The following is a 19,248-nucleotide window of genomic DNA, read 5'->3' as shown; positions in this document are numbered from 1 at the left end:
GCTCTTACTTTTATTATCAGTAGTGATTATTCAGACATTATTACAAATCACCTTTCTGTCAACACTTATGAAATCAGTAACTATTTTCATCACCTTACATCAGTAGTACTTACTACAAATCATTATTTCTATCTTTGTTACTGCATTAGAATCTTAGTTACTCTCTTTTCTAATACAGGACAGGGTTTACCTTTTCTTTCAAGGTCTCTGAACATAAATTTTTTTTCACACATTAGCCCATTACATAGAATCTTATCTTTTGTATTATCATCTGTTTCACATTATTATCAACACATTGTCTAGAATAATAAAATAGGTTACCTCATTCCCATCCTCTGCTCTCATCTGCTCTCACCCCAAAGCTATACGAGGTGGTATCAAAAAGTACTATCCATGTATAGTAACACATTTCTCCCATTCATGGATCATTTGTTTAATGCCTTGTTCATAGAAGTCGAGGTTACTACGACGTTGGTCAAAATTTTTGCTGCTTCGGCGAACGCTAAGTTTTCATTTATATTTAGTCGTTTTATTGATTTAATTGTTATACTGAATTGTTTTCTATAAGTAGCTTTATAGTTCTAGCCAAACGCCGTGGTTTATTTTGAATTTAGATAACGACTTTTAAAGTTAATACTTATTGTCCGTAGAATTTACGTTCGTAACTTGCCGCCATTGTTATACGATACGGAATATCGTAAGGTTTAACGTAAAAAAACTAGATAGCGAAATACTTAGCACTGTATTAGAAATCTGTTAGATTAGTATAGTATTATCAATAAAATTTATTAATCTTATTAAATTTCATCGTAAATTAAATTATACTTAAACGGAATCATGACCCATCCTAGAGCAGTAAAGCAGCCTTCACATAAAAGCCAGAGTGCTGTGGCTCGCGGGAGAACTGGACACTGCTCTACGTGGACTAATGCTATTAGTGGAGTCTCCCAGGGTTCTGTGCTGGGCCCATTGTTCTTTTGTGTATTTATCGATGACGGTATATCGGTCTTAATGTCCAAGTTTGCAGACGATACAAAGGTTGACAGGGTTGTTAATGACACTAAAGACAGTATGCTACTGCAACAGGATCTATAAAAGTTAGGCAGATGGGCTGAGAAGTGGAAACTAAAGTTTAACATTAACAAATGCAAAGTACTGCATATGGGTAGCAGTAACCCAAGAGAAATGTACCAACTCAGTGGTACTACACTCAGGGAGGTGGAGAATGAAAAAGACCTGGGTGTCATTGTGCAGTCAGATTTGAAGTTCTCTCAGCCGTGCAGACCGTCTGCCAGAACAGGAGATGGTGTTTTGTCTGTGATGTATGGGAATTTTGCTAGCAGAGACAAGAAGGTGATTATCCCTTTGTATAAGGTAATGGTCAGGCTACACCTTGAGTACTATTTACAGGTCTGGAGGCCTTATTTTAGGAAGGATGTAGTGTTGCTAGAACGAGTACAGAGAAGCGCAACAAGATTGGTCAGAGGAACAATGGGGTCTCTTATGAAGAAAGGTTTAAGTTCTGCAAATTGCAGCATCTGGAGACTAGGCACCTGCGAGTGTGATCTAATTGAGGCGTATAAGGCCTTGAATGGTTTGAGCAGGCCCAATGCTGACGGGATACTTCCGCTTTCTCTGAATAAGAACCTGAGGGTGCATAGTTTCAAATTGAGGAAAGAGAGATGTAGAATATATGTGCGTAAGTTTGCCTTTAGCCAACGGGTAGTTGATTGCTGAAACAGACTTTCATCTGTTGTTGTGGAAGTTGATAGCTTAATAAATTTAAGGCTGAACTAGACAAACATTTCGAGTGACCGGAAGGGTGAAATACGAAAGTTTTTTTTTTTTTTTTTTTTGGCTGATGCTGGTATAAGCTTGGTTTCTTGCATCATATGCCTCAACTAATGCTAATTCTAAGTCGGCACTTTTTGCATGAAACCACGATTACACTTCATTCCTGAGACGAATTAAAATAGCTTCTACGCAATGATTTCTTAATTTCTCGAAACAAGAAGTCTGACGGTGGTAGGTTAGGCGAATTGGGTGGGTTCACCATGAAAAAGTTCTCAACTTCGGCATTACACAAATCCCACTTTTGACGAGAACATTGAGTTCGACATTGCTTCTGTAAAGGCGTTAGCAATCTTGGAACCCATCGTGTGTAGACCTTAAGCATGTCTGCGCCGGTAGTACAGTGGTATCGTCACCCTCCTCTCCACACTAGGTGGAAAAGGCCCTCGTTCGAACCCGTTGATGTCGCGAGCAACTTCAATGGGCATTTTTCACTACGTGGCTGAGTTAGTCGGTCACACGCGTGGATAACAAGGTTCCTCCCCCCCCCCCCCACCAGAAACTTGGGTTTTTCGTCCAGCAAAAGAGACAAATCGGCCATTAAACACATACAATTAACAGACATAAGACACACAGCACGGCAGATGAATTTAATTATTCGGGTGGCCTAAAAATAATTGTTTGGTTTTTTAGTCATGTAAAATGCTTTGGGTAGACCCATAACTAATTCCCACTGCATTTGCGATGAAATGAATAGTCACACATATGTCACTCAGCAGCAGGTGCTCAACCTTTGCAACCATCTCACTGTCTATGGATGTTGATGGCCTTCCTTCTCTTGGCTCGTCAAAGGCACTTGTATGACTGCACTCCCGTTGCCACTTTTTTACAGTCTCATACGATGGACAATTCTGCCCATGAAGAGCTTTCATTTCTTCGTCAATTTTTTGAGCTTTCTTGGCCTGCAAATGAAAGAACTTGATCACTACTCGATACTCCACTGTGTCAACCAAAGCATCCTCCCTCAGATTCGGTGCTCCACCTCTGGTGTACGATCACGTACAGGAATGAAATTTCACACGTTAGTTTTTGAATATATAGATAACTTATATTAAAAACGGCATCTTCCTACTGATGTTTTATATGGGTCAGGGCACGAACTTTTTGATACCCCCTTTTATTACGCATCGTTCCTTGGGCGTTATCATCAATCAAGTGAACTCGGACAATTTTATACCACTAAGTGGAGTAAATCAAGGCCCACCCCTATGTCCTCTACTTTTCATTGTGTCCATAAATGATCTTCTTTCTTTCATCTCACCACCAATGTTCAAGTTGCTCTCTCTCTCTATGTGAATGATCCTATGATCTACTGAGCAGTGATGGAGATTACTGATTCTCAACAGCTTCAATTCACCCTCAATAAATTCTCTCTGTGGCTATCTCTTAATGTGTCGTCTACTAACCCCTCGAAGTGCAAACTAATCTCTTTCTTATCTTGTAGATCTCTACATCAGAGTTACGGAGTTAATTTTACGATCATCAAAAGGTATGACCAAGTTAATAACCTGGGAATTCTCTTTTCCTGCAGTGCTAAATTTGATGGCCATGTACCTAAAATCACCAGCAAAACATTCATAACACTGGGATTTATCAACCGGAACACCTACAAGTTCAAAAACTACAGATATGTTGTCATCCTTTATAAAACTGTAGTTCTCCCAATCCTTGAATTCAACTCACCCATCTGGAATCCTCACACGAAGACTTGAAACATCAGAATTGAAGCAGTCCAAAAATAATGTTGTCCTATATTTTATCGCTCAGTGTACTATTAATCGCTATGTGATTACTTTCATCTGAGGCCTTTGTGCACTAAAAGAGTTATTGCTGACATCACCCTTCTAGCCAAAGTAATTACTGGACCTTATGAAGCATATGATATCCTTAGTAAAATCAACTTCAATGCTCTTTGTAGACAATATTATGAAATTCAGACCACTAATCGGAATCAGGAAATCAGCAAATGACTCTGTCATTGATTTTTTGACAACTCCCAATCACTGATGAACTCCATCCACAAGTTTGCCTCTACTCTTTAATGATAAACTGACTAGCCCTCATCTAATTATTATAGCCTTCTTCCAGTCGCATAACTCCCTGGGGAGCTGTTGTGGCCACCAACAAATTCTTCCAACTGCATCGATCATGTACTCTACGAACGGCATCGCAAAGTGTCATGCCGAGAAGTTCACTGATCCCATCCTTCCACCTAGTTGCAGGTCGTCCTCTGCACCCCGTCCCATCGATTTTTCCTTCCATTATATTCTTCAACAGAAAGTTTTCCCTTCTTAATATATGACCAAAAAAAACTTGAGTTTTCTTTTGATACTATGAAGCAGAATTTTTGGCCTGCCAATTTTATTCATTACCCACTCATTATTCTCCTGCAAAACCACATTTCAAATGCCTCAATTTTCTTCCTGTCAACTCTTTTCAGATTCCATCCTTCACATCCATAGATGGCATGGAAAAATTAGCTAATCAATGATTATTAGTTTCATCCTTAGGGGCAGTTCTTGATCTCTCCATAATTTTCTCAGATCAGTGACCAACGCTTTATTTTTATTTATTCTTGACCCTTCAGTAATCAAATTCATCAACTTCTTCGATATCTTACCTATTAACCTTCACTTTACTGGAACCGAAATTATCAACAATCACCATAATTTTAGTTTTACACACATTCTTTTTTTCTTACTTTTTTCACATACTCTCCTCAGAGTTTCTTTAAGATGTACCTTAGAATTGTAAATTACCACAGTATAATCTTCATAACGAAGGTTGTTTATTTAGATTCCTCCAATTTTGATGCCAGTCTCTATATCTTCGAAAGCTTCACGCATGATATCCTCGGCATAAATATTAAAAATGTGAGGTAACAAAATACAGCCCTGTCTGACGCCGTTACCAATTGTGAAAAACTCCGTGTTTCACATGTTGGTTCTTACAGTTCCTTCCTGTACCTGGTAGAGTACCTTAATCAGCTGAATTATGTGGATTGGGAAACCCATATTAGTCATCGTTTCACATGTTGAACACAATCAAATGCTTTTGCATAATCTATAAAACCCAAAACGACTGGAACATTGAATTCTTTGCGTTTTTCAATAATCAGTCGTAGACTTAAGTTCTGATCTTTGGTTCCTCTGCCCCTTCTGAAACCTAATTTCTCTTCTGACATTTCTTCTTCAAGTTTTCTTGAAATTCTGTTTAATATGATTTTAAGAAGAATCTTGCTAATGTGAGAAATTAGGCTAATAGTTCTGTAATTTGAGCAAATTTTCAGATCTCAATTTCTTTTTGTAAGGGAATGAAAATTGATTTTTTCCAATCTGATGGTCACCGTCCCGTTCCCAAATTTTTACAATCATTTTATTAAAAAAGTCCTGATCCTTTACACCTGTAGTTTTAATCAATTCTGCTGGGATTTCATCAATTCCAGGTGACTTGCCAACGTCAGTTCTCTGATGGCTTTTTTGACTTCTTCCTTCAGTGGAACTGGTTCATGATCACACTCTTGAAAAGCGGATGGCAGATTATTAGTGTCAACAGGTGCTCGAAAGAGCTGTTCACAGTATTCTTTCCACCTTCCTTTAATTATGTTCTCCTCTGTTAAAATTTTCCCTTTGGAGTCCATAATTACATTAGGTTTTGGTCGGAACTTTTGTCTTAAGGATTTAATTACATCATACATCTCCTTAGTGTTGTTTTGTTTGTTGTGTAATTCGATTTCTTTACACTTTCGATTGATATAATCCTGTTTGTCCTGGCTTGAACAGCGCTTCATGACTTTGCTTAGTTCTCTTCGTTTACTTGTACACTCTGGGCTTTTGTAGATCTTCTCTGTTCAATAAGTTTAAAAGTGGCTTCTGTAATCCATGTCTTCCTGATCTTTGAGTTTTATCTAATGTATCTATTTGCTGAATCCTTAATAATGCTTTTTGTATTTTCCCACATTTCCTCAGGCAGCACATCGTCATCTAGTTCTAATAGAGCTTGAAAACGATTCTCTGTTTCAAGTATATAGTCGTTTAAAATATTTTATTCATCCAATCGTCTAGGGAAAACCTCATTCATGATCTTTTTCAGCTTCAGTTTGAGAATGATGTGAAGTAGCTGATGATCACTGCTACAATCTGCTGTTGTTGTTGTTGTTATGGGAGCAAGGGCTACTTTGGCCAAATTGGGCCTTCACAATCTGCCCCAGGAAGTGTTTTTGCTGTGAATACACTGGAACGCCACCTTTGCTGCATAAGGATGTAACCAATCTGATTCCTTGTTTTATGATCAGGAGATTTCCATGTGTACAGCCTTCTCGGATGCTGCTGAAAGCAGGTGTTACATATTGCAAGACTGGGCCTGACGTAGCCGAGTGGTCAGGAGCGCAAGTATCGTAACACACGGTTTTTGAGTGGACCAGGGTTCAAACCCGTGACTGCTAAATACGATTAACATTTGTATTGATTGATTTATTGTAAACTCCACTGACCTGGTGGTCGGGCCGGAGTATAAACAAGAACATGAGAAAATTAAATTAAACTTTCATCCCATTAATTTCTTGAGCCAAGACCAAACCTACCACATTCCGGAATAGTAGAAACTGTCTTGCCTACTTTTGAATTAAAATCACCCATGAGTATCAAGACTTCATCTTTCGGGACCAGATGAAGAGCTGGTTGGAGATTTTCATAATAAACGTCCATATCTTCGTCTGTGGATGTTGATGTCGGTGCATATGCAACTAAAACTGGGAGAATTATTTGCTGGCTCGGAAATCTAACCGTCATCATTCTACTATTAATAGGATTGTATCCAAGAAGAGATCTTGAATATTTCTTATTCAAAATGACAGCAACACCATGTTCTTTTTTTCGGTCACTTCCAGAAAAAAACAACCAAAAACCCATCTCCAGTTTTCAAATGACTTTGTCCTGTCCACATGAGTTATGTTACTCATAAATCCATCTTGCCTTCTTTTAAACGTTTTACATTGTTTAAGATAGAGGAGGGTAAACGTGGCCATGTGGCCACATTTACCCTCCTCCATCTTAAATTTAATTTTGCAGGGCACACAGTGATATCTGGGATCTAGTTAACAGATGTTTTTGGAGTTACTGTAGTAGTCTATTATTATTATTATTATTATTATTGGTCTTACATTATTTCTCCCTGATTGTGAGCAATAACGTGAACAATACCTGTCACGGGGTTGATGTTATACCTGGTGTTACTGTTGGTCGAGGAACTCACTGACTCAGGATTGCGATTTTCTGGAGTTCCTTGTAGGTGTTCGCTGGGAGACCTATTGCTGCTAGGCTGTTATGTAGAGTCTTTGGCACCATACCTGTGGTTGAAGGGATGGTCGTTACTTGTTGCATATGCCACATCTCTTTGATCCTCTGTTTTAGGTTCGTGTACTTCCTGATTTTTTCCCCATGGGTTTTCTGCAGGTTGCCAGTGTTGGGTACCGCTATGTCAATTAGAGAGGTAGCCTTTTCCTTCTTGTCCACAAGGGTTATGTCCGGTCTGTTGTGCGGGATTGACCTGTCCGTTATTATGGCGCGGTCCCAGTAGAGCTTGTGGGTTGGGGTCTCTAGTACTGCCAGGGTTTCGTACTTGTAGTACGATACTTTCTTCGATCAACTGGTATTTCCTTGCTGGCTTCTGATGTACTTTGCATCCCGCGCGGTGATATGGTGGATTGTGTCTGAGGCCAGGTGGCATCGTCGACATGTGTCATCGGACACTCCGGACTCCTTGGCGATATATTTTCTATAGTTGCTGGTGTTGATTACCAGGTCTTGGATGCCGAGCATGAATCCTTCTGTCTCGGGAAAGAGCGTCCCACTCGTGAGCCATGCATTGGAAGCAATTTTATCTATGGGATCTTGATGGAGATCATTGTAGTGTCTGCCATGAAGGTCTTCCATGCCCATCTTTCTAGTTTCGTTTGTGCCTCCTGGTTGGGAGGGGACTCCTCGCGTAGGTTGAGTGGGGTGTACCACTTTTCTATCTGCTTTATGGCCTGGTGGAGTGCTGCTGTATGCTTCTGGAAGTAATCCTTCAGGTTAGCAATTGCTGTCTTCTGTTGCTTAAAGAGGTCTATCAGGCCCCTTCCTCCTTTTTTTCGTGTAATTGTCAGTCTCTCCACGGTAGATTTCGAGCGGTCTTGGTAATCATTGTCCGTGTCTTTCTCATGATATCTTTCAGGTCGGTGTTAGTCCAATCTATGACCCCGAAGGAGTATGTTAGCACTGTATAGGTGTTTTTATGGCTTTTATTTTTATTTGTTTTATTTTTTTTCTAATCTCTAATTAATTTATTTATTATTTGTTTTTCCGGTTACTTAATTTAATGCATACGTCTTTTGTACATATGATTTTAATGTTTGAATTTATGTCAATACTTGTCTTACTGTTGGATCTCTTATTACTGATATCAATTGTGTTCAACATTATGCTCTCATATACACTGTTATTGGTTACTTGTTGTGTTTTTATTAAAAATAAAAATAACAAAAAAATAAAATAAATCAAAAAGCTGTTATTTATTTCAAACATTTATAACCTCCTGATTTCTCTTTTAATTATCTTCGGAAATATTTGATCGATTGCTGTGATTGTAGCAGCAAGCAGTGTGGTAACTCACTAGGTTTTATTTGATACCTCAACAATGACCTCGACTGCGCCTTGAGTGTGCGCAGAATGACTTCTACGCGCACCACCTCAGTCATTGTCAGTAAGATGGCCACCAAGAGGTCACTGAGTCAGTGTCGGCCTTGCCCACCAAGAAGTCCTGACCTGACGCCATTAGACTTTTTCTTGTGGGGTTACCTAAAGAACATCGTGTACGCAGAAAAGATTCGCGATCTTCACCGTTTAAGAGATAGGATCACAGCTGCAACAGCAACGGTTACGCCGTAAATGATTGAGCGCACATGGACAGGGATCGAGTAGCGCTGGAATGTTTTCCGATCAACGAACGGTGCTCATATTGAAAGATACTAAGGTATGAAGTAAAACTTCAGATATTCCTCTAGATATTAACAAATAAATTAATCGATTGAGGTAAGTATTTGCGTTGTTATTTTATCATGAAATCACGGACACCTTTTTCGATGACGCTGTATTTACCGTATTCAAACTTGCCATTCAAACTTTAATAATTCCCAATTTTTTTGCCCTTCACGAATTTATTTCAGATAAATAATTATTTCCATTATATTTGTAAAAGTGTACTCTTACCGCTTAACACTGTTAAATCTTGTGGAAGGTGATAAAAAAAATCTGTGCGCCGGGTATAGGAAGTCCATCAACTTCACCTCATATTATTGCAACTTTATAAATCAATTATTTATGTATTTGTAGTCACTTATTTCTTTATAGCTATACTACTTTCACACTGACTTGACTTACTGTAAATCATGGCTTGCCTGCCACATTGAGTATCATTGAAAAATTGTATTTTAAATACATATTTATTTATTCATTCGTGTAGTAATATTTATATAGGTAAGTCGTCTCCTTTTACTGGCTGGAGCAAATCCCAATTGCTGTGTGACCCACTTAAGAAATGTGCCACTTTTGCCTTTAGTATCTTATCATGGTTTCACTGAAATGGTTGCTTTGCTCTTGGAATTCGGAGCTGATGTGAATGCTGTTTCGGAAACGATGAGTGCTCTAACCTTGGCTTGCCAACAAGGCCACATGGAAATAGTTCGCTTGTTAACAGCCAAAGGAGCAAAGGTAACTAACTCCTATATGTATATATATGAAATATTTATATATTTATGATATGTATATATGAAATGGTTATGAAATACTGATTATGATTATGAAATATTGATTCGTGATTATGAAATATTTATATATGAAGATTATTTCCACCTGTTATTTTCATCCAAAAATTAATTTAAACAATTGCAAGTGTTTAATTAATCTTTCTGTGAGAATATTTGGCACGAGCAGTGAATGATAAGATATGACAAATGCTTACATTCATTGCTCATATTTAAAACGGTGCATGCTTTATTTTCTTTAACTCCGAGCTTTTGTTTTCTTGTATTTTCGTATTCCACGAGGAGGCGTTTTATAGTTACAGATGTAAGTACTGTTCTTTTTAATGAATGGCTTAATACAATTTTTAAAATAATTTATATTTACTAATGAAATACATGCAATGGACTGTTATAACAAAGAAATGAAGGCCCTACTGTAATTAAATATTTACGTGAGAGGAATGATATGTTAATTTTTCTGTTGGTAATTGATTGAAACAACTGTTAAGATTCTAGAACAATATTTTAAATTTCATTAAATAAATATGCTGTTTCTTTTCAGATAATTTCAGGATGATTCAAAATTCGTGCAACTCTAAACAAACGAACTGTTTTTTTTTTTTTTTTTTCCCCTTATTTTGGTAACGATTCGCAATTCTTAACAAGTTTGTTTATGCATGTAGTACATTATATTTTAGTTACCAAAAAAAAAAAAAAAAACCCCCAATAAAAACGACTTCTGTGCGAGAACCGAAATCGTCTCTTTCTGCGCATCCGCCAAATTGCTCGTTCATTTCTCCAACCAGTACATTGAACACAAACGTCATACCCACTACTGTGGGGAGGCCCGTCAAATTCTCAGCCATTTCGGAATATGGGATTCCTCTAAGAGGGTTTAGGGTATTCAAATGCCGCATCGAGAATGAATTATTAACCCTCCAATAATAGAAATGAGAGTTATCTAGCAAAAGCGAGCCCATGTTAATGTTGGTGAAGGAAAAAAATCTGATCTGTGATTCCTTTCTAAATACACACATTTTTACTGGGCTTGTCTTTTGAATTTTTTTTATCGTTTCTCACGAGGCGTTTACTAGTGTGGTAATCAGCAAGCACAGCGCCACCATATTTGTTACTGTCTTTCACTGGCATTAGCATATCTCAATAGTTATGGTATGAAATATTCCTCGTGTTTGTTGCTGGCTATTTCCTTTATTTTCTGTATAACTTTTAAAAAATGTCTTCAAGTGATATATTAATCTTTATGTGAAATAATAATTGTGCAATATGTGATTTATCTTCGAAGCGATTTGCGCAAATATACAGTTTAGCAGCAGCATGTGGATTTCCGGTCTGACAAAAAATCCTGATTTGATTTGATTATTATTATTATTTTTTTTTTTTTTTTTAGTATGTAAGCAATTTGCATTTAAAGTAAACATACTGTCTGCAACTTCTTTCTTTATTCAGGGTTTAGACGAACTCCTCCATTAAACCCATCTTTTTATGCAGACGAGGCAGCGGAAATTTGTTTCGATCTACCAATGGATCATCTTTAATGTTCTTTGAACCTACTGTCAGAGATAGACTTGATGATCACATGTTTCGTTGCCAATGTTCACTTCTTGCTCGACTAATCTCAATCTTGCACAAAAAAGTAAGGCAATTTAGTGAAAACAAATTGTTAACCGAGTGGGAGACCAATAACTTTAAAATCTTCGCATATTTGCCAACCATGATCCTTGTACTGCATTTTCTCCAAAAAAAAAGAGGACGTTCGGAAATTTCTTTTACTGGATTGGCTACAGAATACATAACATACTACAGGATGCATAACTGTTTCCATTTTTAAGGAGAATTTCTTTGAGGTTTTGCTTCGATGAGTCAATAAACAGGCTGCGTTGTCGGCTGGTAAAACATGTAACTGAAGGTAGATTGTTGCTTTATATCACTGAGCCTTGTTCTTTGAAAATACCATTCCTGGGACCAACAAATTCTTGGATTTTAATCTTTATCCTGAAAGTTCTGCAAACTCTTTTTTACCAGATTTAACCCTTCTCGGGATTGTCAAGGTTTACTTTCTGTAAACAGCTTTTAGATACAGTTCGGAATTTCTTCGTCAGCATAGTTTAATCACACTCTAGATCGGCCTTAGAGTTCATCTCCCAAAGTTTATTAAAAAAACTTTCTATCCCATTGTTCGTTCCAAATTCGTGTGGCCTTCTCTCGGCCCCTTTACCAAGAAGAGGGAGTACCGCAGGGATCAGTTTTAAGTGTTACTCTTTTTGCCATTTAAGTGAATTCCATCGTAGAACAACTTCCTCCAACTGTAAGCTGTGCCCTCTATGTTGACGATTTCAGCATATTTTCTCAATCTTGAAACAGGAGGGATATAGAGAGACAACTGCAACGTGCCATTGATAATATGAACTCGTGGTCAGTAAATAATGGCTCCAGATTCTCCTCAAAAAAAGACGGTTTGCGTACATTTCTGCAGCAAGCGCAACCTTCATTCTGAACCTGAATTGAGGCGTGGACAGAATGCTATTCCAGTAGTACCTGAGACTAGATTTTTTGGGGCTTGTATTTGATAAAAAGTTGACATTTCTACAACGCATTCGTCAACTACGTATGAAGTCCACAAAAGCTCTGAATATCTTAAGCGAAATTACTTCTAACTCCTGGGGTACCGACCGATGCACTTCATTGTGTCTCTATCGTGCACTTGCGCATTCCAAATTAGACTTCTCCTTAAAAGCTGGAGAAAGGACAATACTCCATCTGCTGTCTATCTGCAGCTCTTCTCAGCGCACCGATCTGAATACAATGACTTCTTGCCAATATACACAGATAACTCGAAGTGAGAAGTGTCTGTGGGATCTGCAGCTGTCTTCCCAGACACCACGATATGTAGGTAGACTTCCCAGGAATGCAGTGTATTCACTGCAGAGCTGCATGCGGTTGAGCTAGCCTTGGATCATAAGAGAAACCATCCACCACAAAAAAAATATATATATATTATACTGTATATACCGAGTCTTTCAGTTCATTACATGCCTTAGTATCAATGAGATTTCACCCTTAGCCAGTCCTGTCCGGGATACAGCAGCAACTGGACATTCTTTCTCGCTTCAAATTTGATATTCGTTTCTGCTGGATTCCCAGCCACATTGGGATCATACGAAATGATTTGGCAGACAGCGCAGCTAAAGAAGTGACCCTTTTTAACTCCTGCCTGTTAGTCTCCTTACACAGACTACAGACACATTAATACGAAAGAAATTGATCTCCCAATGGCAACACTCACAACACGGGTATACTGCAAACTATCTATGAATGACTCGTTGTACATCACATCTTCTGGGATTTCATTCGAGAATGTGAAAGTGTTCCTAATTCAGTTATATGCTGTAAAGTCTTCCTGGAAATATTTTTCAAAACTTGTGTGCAAAGATTTTATATATTCGTGGATGTCATCAGTCACATTTTTGGTCATAGATCTGTTATTTTCTTGGATAAAATCATGAAGTGAAGATAACATGCTCATATTGTTTTTTAATACCTGTTTTTCCATTAGTTTTAATTTTCTTTTGAAAGCATTAATTTTATCACTGGAATCACACTGTACTAGTTGTTCCTTGCAAACACAGATTCAAGTCATTCAATCGGGAAAAAAATATCCGCTAAATAAACTAATTTGCATAACTACTCTTCATTCAAGAAATTATCTTTTTTTGGGATCTTCTGATTGAAAAAAATTATATACTTTTCGAGCGCAACTCGAAAAGACGATAAAGAGCCTTTCCTTGAGAAAGCCACCTCACTTCTGTGTGGAGTAACAGTTTTTTTATGAGCACTCTCCATTTTGTTGCAAAGAATGTTAAATAATTGGAAATTAAGAGCTCGAGAATTTATAAAATTCACCATCCTTATTGTTTCATCTAGAACCTTTTTTTTTTTTTTATATTAAATGGCATATTTCTTGCAGCTAAAGCTTCGCGATGAATTACACAGCGCACATACTTACATGCCGGTGCCACTGTCTTAATTTTGGTAACTACATCAGATAGTGTAAGATATAAGATCTTACAAGTTAGTTAAAATAAAGATATCAGGGTTGTTTTTGTGCAAAGTAAGATATTAATAAAAAAAAAAAAAAAAAACGTTAATATCTAACGTTTTTTTTTTTGGTATAAGATGAAAAATGTTACAAATTAAATAAAGTAAAAGATAGTGTTTTTTTTTTTTTTTTTTTTTTTAACCTATCAGTCCCTGCGTCGGTAGCACAATGATATCATCACCGCCCTCACAAGACCGGATGGAAAATGTCCGGGTTCGAATCCCGTGGACAATGCGAGGAAATTTTATGGGCGCTTTTCAATCCATGGCTAAGTTAGATAGCAAGGTTTTTTTTACCCGGAACCCGGGATTTTTTATCCAGAAAACACACGGAATTTACAGCCACAGTACACATAGGTAGATGAATTAACTTTCTGGGTGCCCTCTAATAAATAATAAAAAAAAAGTTACCTATCAGTTCGACCTCTCTTTAAAACCCAACCTGTGTGTTACCTTACAATTATATCTTCCTCTTCTACTTCTTTTTTTTTTTTTTTTTTTTTTTTTCTCCTGGTAGAGACCAAGGTTGCTCAGAAAATCGGACCCTTTCGAGTCCGATTTCATAAGCCCCTTGGTCAAGTACCTAGGGATAATATTGATGAGCGAATGAATTTTTTGAACCCATGCCCCACATATTACGGAGAAGGTGAGGCTAATATATATGAAATTGAAGAAAATAGTGCCGACCGGGCTAGCCGAATGGGTAAAGTACCTGCCCTGCAACCCAAGGTCGCGGGTTCGATTCTCGCCTCGGGCTTGGATCAAAGTACTGCAAAAACCTTGGGAGGTGCAATATGGCCATAGAAGCCGATGCGCCAACAACTACCAAATCAAAAAAAAAAAAAAAAAAGAAGAAGAAAATAGTGAAAGTGGAGTGGGGGATCAAGGGAAAGTCCCTTGACCTCCTATATAAATGTGTATGCCTTTCTGTTATAACATATGCATGTTGGGCATAGAGTTGAAAATAGTGATGTACTTAGAAGTCTCCTGTCAGCACAAAGGTTTGCTCTTCTGGGCGTGACGCTCGCCTGCCGAACCAACTCTAATGATGCTCTGCATGTACAATCGGGCAGAGATGATATTGATATAGTAAGAAAAGCGTTAGAATTTAGAATATTCAACAAAAATAAATACTTGCTGTGAAATAATAGGAGTTAGATTTTGTTTCGATCTAACAAAGAATTATGGGAGTTAGATCTTGAAAAGGAGATGTAAAAGTTGAAATAAAAGATTTTAGCAAGAATTAAGAGCGAATGGTCAATTGAGATGGAATAGTTCTGAGGTGGGGCGTGTCACGCACAAATTTATAGCAAAGGTGAATACTATAGAGAAGATCAGGGAGTGACCTGATATGGGAATGTTTGCCGCAATGCTCCTGACGGGGCATGGTCTAAGGAGGAGACTTGTCAAATTGGGAGTTGAAGTGAGCAGCCTTTGATTATGTGGGAGAATAGAAGATAGTGAACACATTATTGAACAATGTGTCGTTTATGAGGATTTGAGGAGGAGATGACAGATAGGATTGGCACAGATACCTATAACTCTGAAAATAGAGATGAGTATGGTGCCTTCCTGCACTTCGCAAATACCGTTGATTTGCGTAGGAAGGGAGAGCATATGTAAATATGCAAATTGCTTTTAGAGTTTTATGTAGTATTGAGACATGTAAATATGCTTATATTGTGAGTTTATATAAGATTTTAAAAATATAAAATAACAGAAAAATGTATAAAAATTATAAAACAGAAAGAAATACAAAAATATATTGGTTGTTATATTGTTTTAAGTTTTATTATGAGTTTTATGAATTGTAAAGTTGCTTGAATGCATTGATTTTGAAGCTGTTAGAAGTTTTGTTAACGCTTGAAGTTTGAAAATTTAGAGTTAAAATCTCTTCTAGATAGTGGGAATCCACCTTTAAGGGGCAGGTAACATGCATGACTTGTTATGTGGAAGGTCGTGGCTAAGGATCAATTAAAGATTTAAAATTCAACATTAGCGATAGTAAGTGCGGGTGGGCCTCAGCTCAGGAAGCACATGACTTGGAAGAGATGAAATGAGATGAGATGAGTGGGGCCTTCTGCCCAAAGCCTTCCAGTTTCAGAAACCATGTCCTGCAAAAACATCTTGAACTTATCGAATATCATCCATTACCAACACCTAAAGTGCTGATTTCCAGGCAATTGTCCAGTGAGGCAAAGATAACCTAGTTGATTTCAATCCTTCTTAGACTGAATCCTGTCTTATCTCTCATAAAAAGCTTGGTTGTTTGATTAATTGATTGATATGTTGTTTAGTGGCACAAGGGCTGCTAAGGCTATATTGTGCCTGATTATATTCGGTAGTGCAATTACCAGTTAAAATCTGTAAAATAATCCTGTCTGCTTTAAGAAATAAAAGATCTCAGCTAGATTTGCATCGTCTCCAATCAGATGGGATAATTGCAAAAATTCTTGCAGATGTGAAAGCTATGTGAAAATTGTGTTTCGATAATTATTATAATAATTGCAATTTATTAGAATATGCCTCACCGTAAGTGTAGACTGACAAAATGTACAAATAGGCGGATTTTCTCCCTTGAGTAGATAAATATGGGTTAGATACGTATGCCCAATACGCATCCTAGCCAGGATCACCTCCTCTTGCCTGTTTCATCGCATGCTTGATGGCCACAACTTAGATTCCTGTTTAAATTGAAGCAGTTTATTGCCGCACTGAGCCTGCCAGATTTGCAACCATTGTTCTTCACAGACGTCTTTTATGACTTATTTTTAGTCTGTATATGGCACTTGGTAGTTAGGAATAAGGGCTCACAATACCGGTCAAAATCTTAAAACCTGGTATTTTTAATTTATTATTTTTTATTTATTATTATTATCATCAGTTTATTTCTTTTAGGAGAAAACCCGGTTACAGCCACTGGCTAGAGGGTGATCATACATATACAACTATGTTACAAAATATACATTATGTTACAATTATAAAATACATGAAATACATAATATCTGATTTATAAGTACACTTTATCTGGAATATAGAATATTTGAGTTATTAATTACTCGCAAAGGCTTTTACTACTTTAAACTGGTAAGAACATAATACCATGACAATTGAAGCATACCTTCTGCTTAAACACACACAAGTGGGTGTTTCACCATATTTACATAAACACAAATATTTACAGCCAAACAACGTACAGCATATGAAAACAACAGGAATGACCACAATACAGCAAAATAAAAATTTGAAAGTTAAATTTTCCAGCAGTCGTCTTCTTCTGTGGGGATTAGAGTGGGGTAGGTAGGACAATAATGACACATATTTCTTGATGAGGTCGGGTTTCCTAAAGCCTAGTGGCTTGTGCCTGGCCGAACAAGGTGCTGAAACTGTATCCTTACATCTGTATTTGCAAGTAAGAGTTTCTGATAACTTCCTTTCTGTAGGATTTGCAATTGCAGAGCTTTTCAGGATTGATGTTGTGGATGGTGTTTGCTGGAAAGAATCTTCCGAGGCTATCCAACTGCGTAAATGCCGCTTTGAGTTGCGGTTCCTTCTCTGCAACTCGTCTTGATTTTTCCCCGGGTATTATTATCCACTCTCGGGCTATCGGTGCATCCAGTCGTCCCGTTAAAACCTGAGCGAGGGTCATTATGTTTCTTGACTTGATTATTTGTCTCCAGGGTGTGACCTCTAAATTGGAGTATAGTATAGCTCTTGAGATGGTAAAAGGCTTAGCTGAAATTCTGTTCAGCCATCTCAAGAGCCAGTATTCGAGTCCTAGAAAGGCTTTGATACTGCTTTCGGGAGCTGAAGACCAGATTTGTGCCGCGTATAGGGGAATAGGAGTAACACATCTGTTGATGTATTGTTTCATCAGACCGGGGTCTTTAATACCGGTGAGCTCTTGCCTGGTTGCCCAAAGCGCCGCGTATGTTTTGTTACGGATGTATGCGAAATGCGGGCGGAAGGTCAGGCCTTCGTCCCACTTGAGACCAAGATCAACGTTTGACTTTGCCTTTTGGACGAGGATGCCGTTCACAAATATTTCCATTTTGTTTGTCTTTATTTTATTTGTGAAAGTCATTTGTGCCGTCTTTTTTTCATTCAACTGCAGCCCGATACAATCTAGATAGTCTTGAAGTTCTTTTATTTTAGTATTAGGCACTTGGTTGTGGTAGTCAGCTGATTTCTGATCTCCTGAGGTAATAAAAAATTTTATATCATCGGCGTATGTGATGAAGTGCTTCTTGTTCTGGGCTAAGAAGGGTTCGAGGGCTATGGCAAATAGTGTGGCAGACAGGACTCCGCCTTGCGGGACACCTTTATCAACCTTATATACGTTGCGCACATGTTCTCGTTTGTCACCGCAATTTGTCTGCGCCGAAGAGTGCTCTTTAATAAATGGAGGGCATTTCTTGTAATGTGAAAGTAGTCCCGCGGAATGAGTATGAGAGCTGGTATGGATATGTTATCATACGCGGCTGCCACATCTAAAAAGACTACGTCCAACTGCTGTTTAGTGCTTGCTGGATCCTTAGCAGTGTCCCCATGAGGTTGGTGATGGTCGATCTCTGTGGAAGTACTGAGTGCAGGTATTCTGGCCTGTGCTTAAAGCAATGCTCGATAATGGTGTGCAGGATTGTTTTTTCAAAGATTTTTTGCAAAGAGCATCCGATAGCGATTGGTCTGAAGTCTTTTACAGATTTTGAGTTTTTTATTTTGGGGATAGATTTTACAAAATAGCTTTTCCACAGCTTCGGGAGTTCGCCTCCATCAAAATTCTCTGGAATATGTGTAGTAGTACATCGATGATGTAACAGCTACAGATTTTGATCATAAATAGTGGGAAATTATCTGGCCCAATCGTTGCTTTATTTGGGAGGCTGTTGATTGCACTTTTTAAGTTGTCTCTGCTAATACTGATTTCCTTTAGATGTTCATTGTTAGTGACAATCCGATTACTATTGATAGATTCCTTAAACCTCTTTATTGCATCTTGTATCCTGCTACTGTTTGCTTCGCTGTCAATTTGGTTTTCCTTGAGGGTGTTCAGAAAGTGGCTTCGGTCCATTCCTTAAAGGATGTCTTAGTCATTTTATGCGCGAAGCTTTTTTTGTTGACAATTCTTTTGCCTTTTTTTAGTTTTGCTTTAGCTTTATGAAACCGGGATACCGGTATTAATACCGGAATAAATTTTAACCCTTCCGCACCCGCCATATCATTCACCATATTCCTTAATTGCCCTACCAAGCCTACTCTCGCTAATGGAAATATTTCCGTAATGATGGTTTTGATTATTCTTTTAAGTGCTTTACTTCCACATACACACTCTACTCACTAAGAGAAATATATTTGTACGATGTTATGTCTTACAGTTCCATGACGTTTTCAGGTTTCCGTTGCATTTGTACTGTGTATAACAATCCCTCATTTGCAAATTCAGCAGTATTACTGATTTATTGGTGTCGATTTCATAACCTTTATGTGAATAAATCACGGAT

At 37.9% G+C, this 19,248-nt stretch overlaps 1 protein-coding gene across 4 annotated transcripts in view; it reads left to right on the top strand.

Annotated features, from left to right (window-relative positions):
• rols (zinc-RING finger and ankyrin repeat domain-containing protein rolling pebbles) overlaps positions 1–19,248 on the top strand; it is a 428,429-nt gene that overhangs the window by 313,230 nt on the left and 95,951 nt on the right. For all 4 annotated transcript variants that reach the window (XM_090369443.1, XM_090369444.1, XM_090369445.1 and 1 more), the window contains one exon: positions 9,366–9,599. In XM_090369443.1, the coding sequence (XP_090225569.1) occupies positions 9,366–9,599 (234 nt within the window). The remainder of the gene's footprint in view (positions 1–9,365; positions 9,600–19,248) is intronic.

Source organism: Mastigoproctus giganteus, chromosome 3 (genome assembly GCF_048544385.1).
Source record: "Mastigoproctus giganteus isolate SK-2022 chromosome 3, ASM4854438v1, whole genome shotgun sequence".
NCBI classification, from domain to species: Eukaryota; Metazoa; Arthropoda; class Arachnida; order Uropygi; family Thelyphonidae; genus Mastigoproctus; species Mastigoproctus giganteus.
This window is presented reverse-complemented; position numbering and strand designations above follow the sequence as displayed.